The 16,580-nt window shown below is 42.6% G+C and overlaps 1 protein-coding gene across 3 annotated transcripts in view; it reads left to right on the forward strand.

The window, feature by feature from the left end:
* The first annotated feature begins 13,055 nt into the window (after positions 1–13,055).
* The window catches only part of mtcl2 (microtubule crosslinking factor 2), a 112,746-nt gene continuing 109,221 nt past the window's right edge, over positions 13,056–16,580 (forward strand). For all 3 annotated transcript variants that reach the window (XM_043710552.2, XM_043710553.2, XM_043710554.2), the window contains exon 1: positions 13,056–14,001. In XM_043710552.2, coding sequence (XP_043566487.1) covers positions 13,342–14,001 — 660 coding nt within the window. In that variant the 5' untranslated portion in view covers positions 13,056–13,341. The remainder of the gene's footprint in view (positions 14,002–16,580) is intronic.

A 16,580-nucleotide genomic window follows, 5' to 3' on the forward strand; every position in this document is an offset into this window, starting at 1 on the left:
CATTTTTACTGACTACAACTTAAGCTTTCCAAAGAACAAACTTATGTTAACACTTGTATTTTTATTTACAGACAAATAGATTTGTGAATGGCATCAACACTGGTATTGCTTTGTTAATAATATAATTCTATCCAGTTCCCCACCTGAAGATCCTCTCACTAATGATAAATACACACTGAATGAAATATTAAATGACTTGTTAGCCTCACATTTTTACCTTTTCAACATATTTGGGAAATGGGAGCTCGAAAATTGCTTAGTGATGAATTCCACTTTGCACCTATCACTTTTTAAGATGCTCCAATTCCCAATCCTGTAAAAAGCCTACTCTAGCAAAACTCCATCCGTTTAGTGCAATTCAACAAACATCAGGGAATTTACCTCCAAATTGATCATTTTTGTTCTGTTCTCCCTTCTTGAACTTCTGAATATTTTGAGCATATTCTGTTTTTACCCTAGATTCTGTTGCTCATTTATGAAATTAAAATGTAGGATTAATTATCATATACTGATCTGGAGCTAATCAACCATACATTACGCTTGAAAGCAACTCTGGTTATCTTGTTTATACTCCATATCCTGAAGAAGGGCTTATGCCCGAAACGTCGATTCTCCTGTTCCCTGGATGCTGCCTGACCTGCTGCACTTTTCCAGCAACACATTTTAGCTCTATACTCCATATCATAATGTTTTGACATTTTTGTCTTCTAAGCAGCCATCAGGATAAATTCATGTTGTGCGTTCTTTATCATCCATGGCATATTGGTGTTTCTGGCTTGGCTCTCATGTATTGTCTTTTCCTAACTACATGAGAGAAGTTGATGGTGAGCTGTCTTTTTGAGCTGCTGTAATCCATGGGGTGGGGAGATTATATACCCATGGTGTTGCCAGGGAGGAATTGCTGATATATTTCTAAGTCAGGATTGTGTGTAACTTGGAGGGAAACTTGCAGATGTTGGTGTTCCAATGATTTGTTTGTTCTGTCCTGTTGGTGGTTGGAGGTTATGGGTTTGGAGGATGCTGTCTCAGCAGGTTTGGTGAGTTGTTGCAGTACATCTTGTATTTAGTACATGTTGCTGACACTGCCTTGGTGGTAGACAGAGTCAATGTTAAAGGTGGCGGAGAGGGGGCCCATCAAGCAGACTGCTTTGCCTTGAATGGTATCAAGCCACTTTGGTGGTTATTAGAACTGTACTCATCGAGGCAAGTGAAGAGAATTCCATCACATTCCTGACTTGTGTTTTGCATATGGTGTACAGGCTTTGTGGAGTCAGATGGTGAGTTCTTCACTGATGCACTCCCTACCTCTGACATGATTTTGTAGCCATGGTATTTACATAACTAGAATCAATTTCCAGTTAATGGTAACCCCCACGATATTGATTGTGGGGTGTTTAGCAATGGTAATGTCATTGAATGTTAAGGAGTGATTGTTGGATTCTCTCTTATTGTCAATGGCCATGGCTTGGAACTTGTATTATGCAAGTGTTACATGCCAACTATTAGCCCGAATCTGGATTTGGTCCAGATCTTGATGCACTGGGACACAGACTGGTTCATTATCAGTGAAGTCATAAATGATTCTGAACATTGTGCAATCATAACTGAACATTCCCATATTTGAGTTTATGATGGAGAGAAAGTCATTGTTGAAGCAGATGACTGGGCCTAACTCACACATCTCCCTGATGGCCTGTGGCTGAGATATTTACCTCCAAAAACTATAACCATCTTTCTTTCTGCTAGGTATGACTGTGACAAATGGAGAGTTTTCTCCCAGATTCTGATTGACTCCTGTTTTGCTTGGGTTCCTTGAGTTGGGGAGACAGATGGGATGATAATTGGCCAGGTTGGATTTGTTGTGTCTTTCATGTGCATGATATACTTGGACAATTTTCCACATTGTCGGACGGATGCCAGTGTTGCAAATGTACTGGAACAGCTTGGCTAGACGCACAGTTGGTTCTGGAACACAGGTCTCCAGTACTGTTACTGGAACATTGTAAGGGCATTTCAGTTATTTGGTGACATCATGTGGCGTAGATCCACTTGTCTGAAGGCTGCCATCTGTGATGCTGTGGATCTGAGGAGTGTCTTAACTTCACAAGATTGACATCTCACTTTTAAGTATTTGTGGTGATGTTCCTGGAATGCACTCCTAAACTCTTCATTGAACCAGAATTGATCCCCAACTTGGTAGTAATGAAAAAGTGGGGGTCATACTAGGCTATGAGTTTACATGTTGTGGCTGAATACAGTCCTTTGTTGATGATGACCATCAGCACCTCATGGATGGCCAGTATTGAGTTGCTAGATCTGTTCAAAGTCTGTCGCACTTAGAACAATTGTGATGTCTCATAACACAATGGAGGGTATTCTTTATGTCAAGGCAGGACTTTGTCTTCCTAATGAGGGTGCAGTAGAAATTCCCACCAATCTTCAAAGAATCATAGCATCCCTAAAGTGTGGAAGCAGGCCATTTGGCCCATCATATCCACACTGAAGCTCCAAAACAAATCACACCCATACCAAACCCCTACCATATCCCTTTAACCTTGCATTTCCCATGGCTAATCCAACTAACCTACACATCGCTGGACACTATGATAGTTTCATATGGCCAATCTGTCTAACCTGCATATCTTTGGACTGTGGCAGGAAACCAGAGTACCTCAGTGCTTCTTGCAAGATGCTGAACATGTAAGAGAACTGATTCACCAGCTTGCAGATGGGCTGTATGTGGTAAACTTTGACCATGTTTAACCTTATGCCATAACACTTTGTGGGTTGATAATCAATGTCCAAGTCTCCCAGGACAACTACTTCCTGTTTGTATGTCACTGTGTTGCAATTTCTGATGGGTTTGCCCTGCCAGCCAGATGAGGATTCAGGGATGAGGATGGTAGTATCTGGGATGTTGTCAGTAGCATGCAATACCGTAAGGAGACAGTGATGTCTGCAGATGCTGGAGATAAGAGTTGAGAGTGTGTTGCTGGAAAAGCACAGCAGATCAGGCAGCATCTGAGGAGCAGGAAAATCGACATTTCGGGCCAGAGCGCATTCCTGATGAAGGGAACCTGCCCGAAACGTTGATTTTCCTGCTCCTCGGATGCTGCCTGACCTGCTGTGCTTTTCCAGCAACACACTCTCAACTACAATACCGTAAGTATGACTATATAGGCTGTTGCTTGACTAGCCTGTGTGACAATTCTCCCAGTTGTGCCACAAAGCCACAGATATTATTGAGGAGAACTTTGCAGGGTCAACAGGATTATGTGTGTTCGATATTTTCAGTGACTTGGTTGATGCCATGTGATTGATCCTGTTCCATCAATTTTATCAGAACTGTTAGTGTTTATATACAACAGAATGACATGCTAGACCATTTTTGAAACTACAGATGCTAGAATCCAAGGTAGACAAAAGCAGGAGGCTGGGAGAACACAGCAAACCAGGCAGCATCAGGAACTGGAGAAGTTGACGTTTCAGGTGTAACCCTTCTTCAGGACTGGAGATGAATGTAAGGGGAGTTGCAGATAAAGGGTGTGGTGGGGAGACGGGGTGGTGAACTGGGAATAGGTGAAGCCAGGTAGAGGGTACAACCTGGTTGGTCGATGGGAGGAATGAATCTGGTTGGTGGCAGAGAGGAATGGAATAGAGGGGGATGGGCTAGGAAGGAAGTCGGAATTGGGAAGGGAGGTTATTTGGAATTGGAGCTCTCGATGTTAAATCCTCCAGGCTGTAAGCTGCGTAGGCAGAAGATGAGATATTGTTTCTCCAATTTGTTGTGACAATGGAGGAATCCGAGTATAGTTATGTCAGGAAAGGAGTGGGAAGGGGAGTTAAAATGGGCAGTGACTAGGAGGTCAGGTCAGACCCTGTGGGCCCGGCTGAGATGCTCAGCAAAACGTTCCCTTAGTTTATGTTTGGTCTCCCCAATGTAGAGAAGACCACATCAGGAGCACCTGATGCAGTAAACTAGGTTGGAGGAGAGGCAAGTGAACCTCTGTCTCACCTGGAAGGACTGTTTGGGGCCCTGGATGGAGGTGGGGGTGGGGGGATGGGGGCGGATGTGCCAGCGGGTTTTGCATCTGAGGCATATAAGAGTCAATCCCATGGATTCACATGTAGGCCAAACTAGGATGGTATATTTTGTTTTCCTGAAGGACATTCATGAACTCAATGGGTTGTTATAGCAATCGACCAAAGCTTCATGATCACCACTAAAACAGACTTCAATTCCAGATTTATTAATTGAATGCAAATTTCATCAATTGCCATGGTGAGACATTTCTTAACACTTTCTTTATGGTGAGCTGTGTTTTGGTGGCAAGATCTGGGCAAATTGGAAAATAATGTAAATAAATCTCAATTCAAGAAAGGAGGGAGATCGAAAACTGGAAACTATAAGCTAATTAGCCTAAACTTTTGGAATTCATTCTAAAGGAAGTAGCAACTGATCAACTCAAAGGAATTTTCAGAAAATGATGGTCAAAAAAGGTGTAACTGAATTTGAAAGATTTATATTTGAATTTACAAGTATCAAAAGGATACCTCTAACTTGACATGTATGAATATAATATCGCAAATAAATAATTAACACGTTCAAGGCAATAGGCAATTGAATCGGTACAGTTCAGAAACATTAACTGAGGCAATGTGGACAACTCCCATATTAAACTGCACAACTGAAACTTTTAGGGAACTGTTACTTTGCAGATGTCAATTCAGGGTAGAGAATCTTTCCCACATAGACAATATTGCCTTTTCTTGGCAACTATGTAACCTGTTCCTCCACTTGCAAGAAAGACAATGAGCTGGCAAATGTAGAACGCAGATGTAGATTGAATGAAATATATATGTAGGATCAGTTTGGGTGACCTGAGGGGCACATAGAAATCAGTTTTGGAGGAGATAAGGAATAGTAAAGAAAAAAGTTACTTCAGGGAGTAATTTACAGTCCCCTGAACAGTAATCACAATGTAGGACAAAGAATACAAGAAAATATACTGGGTGCACGTGATAAAGAGACAGTAATAATTATGGGTGATTTTAATCTAAACAGGAAAAATAAAATTTGCAAAGCAGCTTCAATGAGGAGTTCATACAATGCTTTCCAGATAATTTCTTAGAGCAGTATGTTCTGGAACGGAGCAGAGAGCAGGCCCTTCTAGACTTGGTACTATATAACGTGACAGGACCTTAGAGTAAAGGCAATTCTGGTGGCAGCAACCCTAATATAATTACTGTAGCAGCTTTGTTCATGCATCTCTGATTTATAGATCAGTGCCATACCCTACCTTATCACTACTGCTTGGAATCCAGTAAATAAATCCAAAGCATACATTCACATAAAAAGTACACCTATAATAGTAGTACATCAAAGACTGAAAGGCAAGAGGAATCTAAACAAAACATTATTACAAGAGAAAAAGCATTAAGAGATTTGACACATCTCCTCTACCTGATGGCTTGTACCCTTGAGTCTTAAAAAAGTGGCGATGGATGGTGAATGCATTGATTGTAATCTTCCAAGAATACCCAGAAAAACATGCAGGAAGGCTTTTCCATTGATTATTTGAAGCTTCTCTACTGTAATTTGTACCTATTGCCTCAGAAAAGTGGCCTTGATAATTTATTGTTAAAAATTTAAACTGCAAAATTAATTTATTTTACAAAAATAGAACAAGCAAATATGAATATGTGTGTATATATGAATATAAAGCACAAATAGTGACGGGTGAGTGGAATTTAGTGTAAATTAGAATAGGTTGCCAGAGTTTACAAAGGGACACAATTTTTATTGTCTCAACAAATTAATCTGTTCTTATTGGTATCTGTTAAGGGAAATATATTAGTCAAGTGTAGAAAGAATTCTGTGGTCACGCTGCCACACTGTATTGGTTGTGCAGGACTTTGCTCCAATTTGACATTTCAAAGGACACACCCGAAGAATGCCATACTTGCGCATCTGCCAAACAGTTATAAGAAAGGGCCAAATTAGAACTTCTGTATTATCATTGGGTCATGATCTCTAGCCAAATCCCTAATCAATTTGTTCCACTTAGATAAAGTCATCATAGTCCCATAGTCATAAGGCTGTTCTCTCTCGTTAGAGAGACAGAGAGAGAGAACTGGTGGTGGTTTAACCTGAAATTTAAGAAGGTGGGACCTTCCTGAATTTGAACATATGATGTTAATATCACATTGCATCACAAACCAGCCATCCATCCAACTGAGCTAACTAATCTCAATTCTACAGCATTGGCATTTATTCAGCAAAATGGAATATTGCTCAGTTATAATCCAATCCAGCTAGTTACCATCCCATTGGTCTATTTAATTATGGTAGTAGTAAATGAGAACTGGAACTCTCTCCCTTTTGTGTTTCTCATCAGTTTGGAAGACAGTGCCCAGTGAAGTAAGCAAATTGTGGAAATAACCACTCACTGAGAACTCAAAAATATTTACACATTCTATCATGCTGAGAATACAAGTTAACCATTAAAAAACCTACAGTCTCAGCACCTCAAGGACCCTAATAATTTTTCATCTGAATACATTTTATTTTCCGTGTCTGTATCAGACACTCTCTGTTATACACGTCTGTGTGTGTGTGTGTGTGTGTGTGTGAGAGACCTTGCTTTCTTTCCTAGTGAAAATGTTTTAATTAAAGTGTGATAGCTGTATGCTAAAAATAAATATTTGTGGCAACCAACTGACAGACGATTAAAAACAAAGGAGCCAATTCACTCTCCTAACCTCATCCTAAAAACTGTCAAATCATCATCAATATGATGAAGGCTGTGATTAACTATACTGTCATGCAGCCCTCATACAGCAATGACCTGCTCGTTACTCACATCAGATGTAAATGAAGGTGTGAAAACAAAAAATAGAATCACTCTGCTGTAAGCAAAACTGACAAGACATTGACAAATGTTTGTGTATGTGTGTGTGGGCAGTATATGTGTATGTATAAGGAAAATGGAGGACAGAGGTCATGCTCTGAAGTTGTGGAATTCAATATTCTGTCCTTGAAGCTGTAAAATGCCCAAGTTGAAAATGAGATATTCTATCTCCAGCTTGCATTAGCTTCACTGGAACACTGTAGCAGTCTGAGGACAGAAGTATTAGCAATGACAACAAAGTCATTGACAGAAATGGCAAGCAACTGGAAGGTCAGGATAATTCAAACAGACAGAGCAGAGGTGGTCTCCCATTCTGCATTTGGTTTTGCCAATGTAAGAAAGAGTATTGTGAGCAGCAAAATCAGTAGACTAGATTGAAAAGAGTACAAATAAAATGTTGTTTCATCTAGAAGGTGTGTTTGGAGCCTTGGGCACTGAGGAGGGAGGAAGTTTAATGGGCAAGTGTTACACCTTCTGTGATTACATGGGAAGGTGCCATGGGGGAATGAGGAAGTGTTAGCAATGATGGAGGAACAGAGAAGTGTGTCATGAAAGGAATCATCCCGCAGAATTCATTGTCAGCAACTAACCTCAGAGTTTTGCATCTTCTGTGTCACATTTGCTTGTGCTGGTCTGCAAAGAAAATAGATACTTAAACACACTAAGGGTTAGCCGGCTTGTTCCGTGATTTTCTTTCTCCAACTGTCCAGTGACGTATATGTGGTCTTGCCTAGAGGGTTCAGTTGCCACGTTTACAAGATCAGTTTAACATTTGGGAAAATTCCTTCCATAGCCAGAGTTCCATTGTCTATCGAATGGTTTCAATCAATTGTGATAGGGGACTCTCTAGTCAGAAGCACAAACAGATATTTCTGTGGCTGACAACGAGACAGCATAATGGTGTGTAGCATCCCTAGTGCCAAGGTCAACGATATCTCAGAGAGGGTACAGAAATTTATAAAAGGGGCGAGGGACCAGCAGGAGGTCATTGTACACATTGCAACTAATGACGCAGGATGAGAAAAGGGCAAGGTTCTGAGGAGAGATTACAGGAAATTGGGCAGGAAGATAGGTTTTGAGAGTAATAATATTTGGATTACTCTCGATGCCATGAGCTTGTGAGAGTAAGAATAGGGGGATAGAGCAGATGAATGCATGCCTGAGGAGATGGTGTAGGGGAGAAGGATTCACACTTTTGGATCATTGGAATCTCTTCTAGGGAAAAAGTGACCAGTACAGAAAGGATAGATTGCACCTGAATTGGAAGATGGGGAGATTTGCTAGAGCTGCTTGAGAGGATTTAAACTAGTAAAAGATAGGGGAGAGTGGGACCCAGGGAGATAGTGAAAAAAGAGATCAGTCAGAGACTGGATCAGACTGAGACTGGTACAGTTGGGAAAAGGTGTGAGTCAAACAGTCAGGGCAGGCAGGAACAAAGCAGAGAACGAGTTAGGACTGATAAACTAAACTTTTTTTTTCAATGTAAAAGGCCTGACAGGGAAGGAAGCTGAACTCAGAACATGGTTAGGAGCATGGGACTGGGATATCATAGTGATTACATAAACATGGCTGAGGGATGGACAGGACTGACAGCTTAATGTTCTGGGGTATAGATGCTATGGGAAGGATAGAAAGAGGGGCAAAAGAGGAGGGAGTGTGACATTTTTAATTAAGAATAACATTAAGAATGTACACAGGGAGGATATTCCTGGGAGTACATCTAGAGAAGTTATTTGGATGAAACTGAGAAATAAGAAAGGTTGATTACCTTACTGCGATTGTACTATAGACCCCCCTCCAATAGTCAGTGGGAAATTGAGAAGCAAATTTGTAAGGAGATCTCAGTTGTCCGTCAGAACAATAGGGTGGTAATCATAGGGGATTTTAACTTTCCAAACATAGACTGGGACTGCCATAGTGTTAAGGGTTTGGATGGAGAGGAAATAAGTGTGTACAAGAAAATTTTCTGAATTCAGTATGGGGATGCACCTTCCATAAAAGGAGCAATATTTGACCTACTTTTGGGAAATAAGGCAGGGCAGGTGACCGAGGTGTCAGTGGGGGAGCGCTTTGGGGCCAGTGACCATAATTCTACTAGTTTCAAAATAGTGGTGGAAAAGGATCGACTGGATCTAAAAGTTGAAGTTCTAAATTGGAGGAAGGCCAATTTTGACAGTATTAGGCAAGAACTTTCAAAAGTTGACTGGGTGCAGATATTCAAAGTAAAGGGAGATGGGAAGTGGGTGGCCTTCAAAAATGAGAGTCCGGAGACAGTATATTCCTGTTAGTGTGAAGGGCAAGGTTGGTAGGTGTAGGGAACGCTGAATAATTAGAGAAATTGAGGGCTTGGTCAAGAAAAGGGAAACATATGTCAGGTACAGGCAGCAGAGATCAAGTGAATCCCTAGAAGAGTGTAAAAGCAGTAGGAGTCTACTTAAGAAGGAAATCAGGAGGGCAAATAGGAGACATGAGACAGTTTTGGCAAATAGGGTTAAGGAGAAACCAAAGGGATTCCACAAATACATAAAGGACAGAAAGGTAACTAGGGAGAGAATAGAGCTCCTTAAAGATCAGCAAGGCTGTCGATGTGTGGGACCACAGCAGATAGGGGAGATATTAAATGACTATTTTGCATCAGTGCTTACTGTGGAAAGGATATGGAAGCTCGCGAACTTGGGGAAATAAATAGTGACATCTTGAAAAATGTCCATATTTCAGAGATGGTGGTGTTGGATGTCTTAAGACACATAAAGGTGGATAAATCACCAGGACCTGATCAGGTGTACCTAGAACTCTGGGAAGCTAGGGAAGTGAATCCTGGGACGCTTGCTGAGATATTTGCATCATTGATAGCCACAGGCGAAGTGCCAGAAGACAGGAGGTTAGCTAATGTGATGTCGCTATTTAAGAAAGGTGGTAAGGAAAAGCCAGGTAGATCAGTGAGACTGACATCAATGCAGGGCAAATTGTTGGAAGGGATCTTGAGGTACAGAATTCACATGTATTTGAAAAGGTAAGGACTGATTAGGGATAGTCAGCATGGCTTTGTGTGTATGAAATTGTGTCTCAATAACTTAATTGAGTTTTTTGAAGAAGTAATGAAGAGGATTCATGAAGCCAGAGCATTGGATGTGATCTATATGGACTTCAATAAGCCATTTGACAAGGTTCCACATGGTAGACTAGTTACCAAAATTAAATCACATGGAATACAGGGAGGTCAAACCATTTGGATACAGAACCGGTTCAAAGGTAGGAGACAGAGGGTGGTGATGCAGGGTTGCTTTTCAGACTGGAGGCCTGTGACCAGTGGTGTGCCACAAGGTTCGGTGCTGGATCCACTGCTTTTCATCATTTATATAAATGATTAGGATGTGAACATAGGAGGTATGGTTAGTAAGTTTGCAGATGACACCAAAATTGGTGGTGTAGTGGACAGCCAAGAGGTTACCTCAGAGTACAACAGGACTTTGATCAGATGGGCCAATGGGCCAAGGAGTGGCAGATGGAGTTTAGATAAATGTGAGGTGCTGTAGTTTGGAAAGACAAATCCGGGCAGGGCTTCTACGCTTATTGGTAAAGTTCTGGGAGGTGTTGCTGAACAAAGAGACCTTGGAGTGGAATCACAGGTAGACAGGATAGTGAAGTTTGGTATGCTTGCTTTTATTAGTCAGTACATTGAGTATGGGAGTTGAGAGGACACATTGCAGCTGTACAGGACATTTGCTCAACCACTTTTAGAATATTGTGTGCAATTCTGCTCTCCCTCCTATAGGGAGGATGATGTGAAATTTGAAAGGGTTCAGAAAAGATTTACAAGGATGTTGCCAGGGTTGGAGGATTTAAGTTACTGGGAGAGGCTGAATAGGCTGAGGCTACTTTTCATGGAGCATCGGATTCTGAGGGGTGACCTTATAGAAGTTTATAAAATCATGAGGGGCAGAGTAAGGCTGAATAGCCAAGGTGTTTTTCCAAAGTAGTAGTGGAGTCCAAAATTAGAGGGCATAGGTTTAAGGTGAGAGGGAAAAGTTTAAAAGGGGCTTAAGGGGCAAATTTTTAACACAGAGGGTAGTGTGTGTGTGTGGAATGAGCTGTCAGAGAAAAAGATGGAAGCTGGTACAATTACAACATTCAAAAGGCATCTGGATGGTGGATGAATAGCAAGGGTTTAGGGCCACAGGTTGCTAGCAAACAGGACCAGATTAATTTAGGATATCTGATTGGCATGGATGATTTTGACCAAAGGGTCTTTTCCCATACTGTACAGCTCTCTGACTCTTCAGAAGCAGACTATTTGGCCCACTGAATTAACAGTGACCCTCTAAAGAACATTCCACCCAGACCACACTCCTAACCCTGTCTTTACCATGGCTAATCCCCTAATATACATATATTTAGATTGTAAGAGGGAATCAGAGGTGAATGTCTCCTGAGGCTGGAATCAAACCTGGATCCCCAACACTGTGAGGCAGCAGGGCTAACATGCTGCCCTCCCCATTTGAGTACCCAGATGATTGATTAGATTAGGCACCCTACAGTGTGGAAACAGGACCTTCCGTCCAACCAGTCCACACCAACCCTCCGAAGAGTAACCCACTACCTACCTACCCACTACCAGACCCATTACCTAACACTATGTGCAATTTAGCATAGCCAATTCATCTTTGGATTACCCACACAAACACGGGGAGAACATGCAAACTCCACACAGACAGTCACCCGAGGCTGGAATCAAACCTGGGACCCTGGTGCTGTGAGGCAGCAGTGCTAACCACTGAGCCACCATGCCACCCACAGATTGCTAGATGATTTGTTAATGGGGTCGGAGATTATCCTCATTCACGCTTGTTCTAGGTAATTTTTCATTGTGAGGCTTTTCTGTTTAGTTCACTCTGTTCAATAGCTTTAAAATATAGAAGGTACTATGATGGAAATGTCCAGCCATCTTTGACTTGATTTCAAGTCATTGGATTGTGACTTTAGATTTTTTAGAACATTACTTAGTTTTCAGCCAGTAAATTTGTAAATTTATTGTAAAGACCAGCTTCATAATAAGGCTCCACATACTTTATTTATTTTGTAACAGGATCACCAGGTGCCTGTTGGTTTGCTTGAAGCTTTGTGTGACCATCAATATACCATACTTTGTTAATAAAGGCAGATATTGTTTGTGTTGTTGATATTTATTTAGACTTGGCTATCTAAATTGGCGCTACTAGCCTTTTGTGGAAGGGTGAGCGGGCTGAAAGTGGTGATCTGGTTTGGTCAGTTGGGTACATTTCTACGTGGTACAACATAAAAGTAGTTGTGCATTCAGTCCCTGAACTGGATGCAGGAGTTCATGGAGAACTGCCTTCTCACCTTACCCCACATTTGTGGAGTAGCTACTCTTGAGCTACACGTAAAGAAATTGTCTTTGGTCCTTTGTGGCCTATGGTTCCTATCCTGTTGTGGAAAATACTCATTGACATGTTGGTGAGTTTATTTTTTTCATTGGGTGACAATGGTCCCTTTACATTGTCGCTGCATAGTTGAAAACAAAAAAAAAGATAAAAAATGGCCAAGAGGACAAACTGTTTTTGCTTCAGGATCCATAATGCACCACGAGTCACAATTCCCTCGACAGAGGAGGGAACTGGGCAGTAAATCCATTCAATCTCTTCCGTCTACAGAAAAGCCCACTTATTGTGAGTTATAAGGTTGCAACCTGTGCTTCTGATTTCATCGTAAAAATCAATCCTTGTCACTGATTTCTGAATGAGAAACTAAAAGCAGAAAAAGTTGTGAATTCACAGCACGCGCATTGAAACAAACACAACAATGTGCAAAGGTTCTGGAGGAGCAGCCAAAAACCCTGGTTTTATTTTGCTGCTCGTTTTCTCTTTCATTTCCAGTTTTGCAACACCTGCCTTTAAGAGAAAAGAAGACGGCGTAGGGTCGTCTTGCTAATAGTCTGAACTGGGAAGAGGCAAAAGGGGATCGAGTGGAATGAACAGGCAGCATGATGGAACCCAGCACACTGTGATTCAGTGTTGTCCCTGGGCTTAGCAGCAATTCCAGTGAAAGACGTCTGATGCAAGGGAGGGAGGAGGGGAGCAAGCTGGCTGTGAGTGGGGAGTGTGCGTCACTGGATCAGGAGCTTTGGGCGGTGTATGATGCTATTTTACAGGAGCAGAGTGGCGCATTAAACAGTCAGTGTCTGCTTTGGTGAAAACACGGAGATTCTGAGATATTTACAGTTGGAGAAAGAAAGGAAAGCGAAGGCGGTCTGTTGTTTGGTGTTCAGCTCAAGCCTTGTTGAATGAATCGAGGGGCGATGGGATGAATATTGTGGCGGAGGCAGGGAGTGCTGTGTGTGTGTGTGTGTATCTTATGTGCCTTGTTCCTTTCACAAACAATCCGTTGGTCGAGGGGTTTGGATGGGTGAGGGATGGAGGCGGTGAGCAGAGCCCCGGAGATTCAGCAGCAAGTCGAGAAGAAGAAGCTGCACCGAGCGCCGTCTCCGGCCAGACCCAAAGCGATCCGGGGCTGGTCGGTGGCGAAATCCAAATGTAACCCGGGCTCCAAGCCGGCTCTGGGGATCTCCCAGTGCCGCCTCTCCCGGCACAGCCCGGCTCTCAAGGACATCAAACTGGGCAAAATGCCCGCGGCTAAAGCGGCGGCGGTGAAGAAGCCGGAGAAAGGAGGAGGTGGAGGGGTAAAAGGCAGCGCCAGCGGCAAGAGGAAGAAGATTCAGCGGCTCGCCAGCGCTGCCGCTCCGGCCCCGGGCACCGACTCCAGCTGCAGCTCCAGCAGCAGCTCCGAGCTCTCCGACTGCCCGTCCGAGCAACTCTCCGGCATCCTGTCCCCCGGGGCCAGCGAGCACCGGGACGGCTGCCCCACTCCCCCCGGCCAGGAGGACGGCGGATCCTCGGCCAGCGGCGGACAGTCGGACGGAGCGTCCGGAGCCAAGTCCCCGTCGATGGGGAGCCGGCTTCATGTCAGCAACTCGCTGGCCTTTTCCGATTTCAGCGAAGAATTCGTTGACAGCATCCAGGAGGAATTCCTGAAAGAGATCGAGGAGCTTCGGTCTGAAAACGATTATCTGAAGGTAGGCGAGGGCCGGCTTAATCATCTCGAGCAGACTGTTTTGTGGCAGATCATCTCTCTCTTTTTGTTTCTGAACGTGGATGTGCCTCAAATGGGTGGGAAGTGAACAGAATGGCCTATTGTGGGTGAACTGGATGATCTAGCCGCAGGAGCACTGTCGTGTTTGTGGACCTTGCCTGTGTGTTTTATTTAGGTTTTAGCCCTATTTTGTGGAGGTGCACCCAGAATCTCATTATTGTCCTCCATCCTAACACTGATCAGTAGATTCGTTGTGGACACAGCGGAATGAGCTGTAAATTGCTAAAGTATTACTGTAAGGTTTCTTTACAGGGCTGGGGATGGGAACACACCTTGTGTTTCAAGGGTATGAACAACAGCATTCGCCAAAACATTCGATTTTTTTTTAAATGGAGTCCAGATTTGAGTTATGCCACTGCTTGGTTATAGTATTGGATTCTTGTAGATGTTTGTTTTAATTCTGCTATGATTTCTGAGAGATGAAGAGAAAATGTGCAACTCCTATAAATATACCATCAATAGCACTGTATTTTGAGGCAGTTTATTTATTCTTGAAGGAATAAGCATTTTTTATTCTTGTAGCACCCAAGAGAAATGGGTATATATAAGTGCTGCAGGCTGAGAGAAATTTCTGTTAGTTTGCCATTGATGCACATGCCATGTAAAACTTTGTTCATACTTCTTGTTGAGTCTGCTGAAATCCTGATTTATGCAATTGTTTTTCTCAGTCACAACTCTTCGTTTGCTGCGCCATCTTTCATTCTCTATAAAATTGCCCATCCAAAACTGCTGTTTGTATGCAAACTCTGTCCAAGTCCCATTCATTGTTACAGTGAAAGAGTCACAGAGTTATGCAGCATGGAAACAGACACTTCAAACCAATTCATCCATACCCACTAGATATACTAAACTAATCTAGTCCCATTTGTCAGCATTGTCCCATATCCCTCTGAACATTTCCTATTCATGTACACATCCAGATGCCTTTCAAATCTTGTAACTGTACCAACCTCCACCACTTCCTCTGGTCCCAGGTTCGATTCCAGCCTCGGGCGACTGTCTATGTGGAGTTTGCACATTCTCCCTGTGTCTGCGTGGGTTTCCTTTGGGTACTCCAGTTTCCTCCCACAGTCCAAAGATATCCATGCCAAATTCCCCATAGTGTTAGGTGCATTAGTCAGAGGGAATGGGTTACTCTTCGGAGGGTCAGTGTGGACTGGTTGGGCCGAAGGGCCTGTTTCCACACAGTAAGGAATCTAATCTAATCTAATCTAAAAAGTAGCCTAAACAATGTCTTGTACAACAACAACTACTGAAATTGAGTTTGAATCCCTCGTGATAGTTCCTGTCCCCTGTAACCTCCTCCAGCATTGTAAACCCTCAGGGAATTCTTTCCTCCTCTAATTCTGGTCTCTTGTGCATTGCAGATTTACTTTATGCAATCATCACAATGTGCCATCTGTTTTACAGGCCCTAAACTCTGAATTCTTTCCCAAAGCAACTTTGCCTACTTACTCTCTCCCTCTCTATTTCAAGAACTCCTTCAATTCTATCTTTTTAGTTAAGCTTTTGCCATCTGTTCTAATATCTCCTCATGTGGCTGGGTGTCACATTGTCTAATACTGCTCCTGAAGTACCTTGGAGCCTTTTACTATACTAAATGAAAGTTGACATTGCCATATTTCAAATGTTGCATAGTTTTTATTTAGTTAATAATTAAAGGGATCTAAGGAGATGGCACATTTTGTGTAATAGTTGTCTTTTTTTAACAACCATTTTGTACAATTTGCAAGAAGAAATCCAGTATTCTTTATACAGCATTGCTTACTTAAAAACATTCAACATATCTTCCTTAGATCTTGATCAGATGGTCCTCAGAGGAGCAGCAGTTGGAGTTTAATTTAGATAAATGTGAGGTGCTGCATGTTGGAAAAGCAAATCAGGGCAGGATTTATACACTTAATAGTAAGGTCCTGGGGAGTGTTGCTGAACAAAAAGACCTTGGAGTGCAGGTTCATAGTTCCTTAAAAGTGGAATATCAGGTAGATAGGATAGTGAAGTGGGTGTTTTGCATGCTTTCCTTCATTGGTAAGAGTATTGAGTACAGGAGTTGGGAGGTCATGTTGTGGCTGTAGAGGACATTGTTTAGATCAGAGTGGTGCTGGAAAAGCACAGCAGGTTAGGCAGCATTCGAGGAGCAGGAAAATCGACGTTTTGTGCAAAAGCCCTTCATCAGGAATAGAGGCAGGAAGCCTCCAGGGTGGAGAGATAAATGGGGGGAGGGGCTGGGGAGAAGGTAGCAAAGAGTACAATAGGTGAATGGGGGTGGGGATGGAGGTGATAGGTCAGAGGGGAGGATGGAATGGATAGGTGGGACGTGAGATTGGCAGGTAGGACAGGTCATGGGGAAGGTGCTGAGCTGGAAGGTTGGAATTGGGGTAAGTAGAGGATATTGATTAGGCCACTTTTGGAATATTGTGTGCAATTCTGGTCTCCCTCCTATAGGAAGGATGTTGTGAAACTTGAAAGGGTTCAGAAAAGATTTACAAGGATGTTGGTGGG

Source organism: Chiloscyllium plagiosum, unplaced genomic scaffold (assembly GCF_037043375.1).
Source record: "Chiloscyllium plagiosum isolate Xiang-an unplaced genomic scaffold, Cpla_swu_hap1 HiC_scaffold_15, whole genome shotgun sequence".
NCBI classification, from domain to species: Eukaryota; Metazoa; Chordata; class Chondrichthyes; order Orectolobiformes; family Hemiscylliidae; genus Chiloscyllium; species Chiloscyllium plagiosum.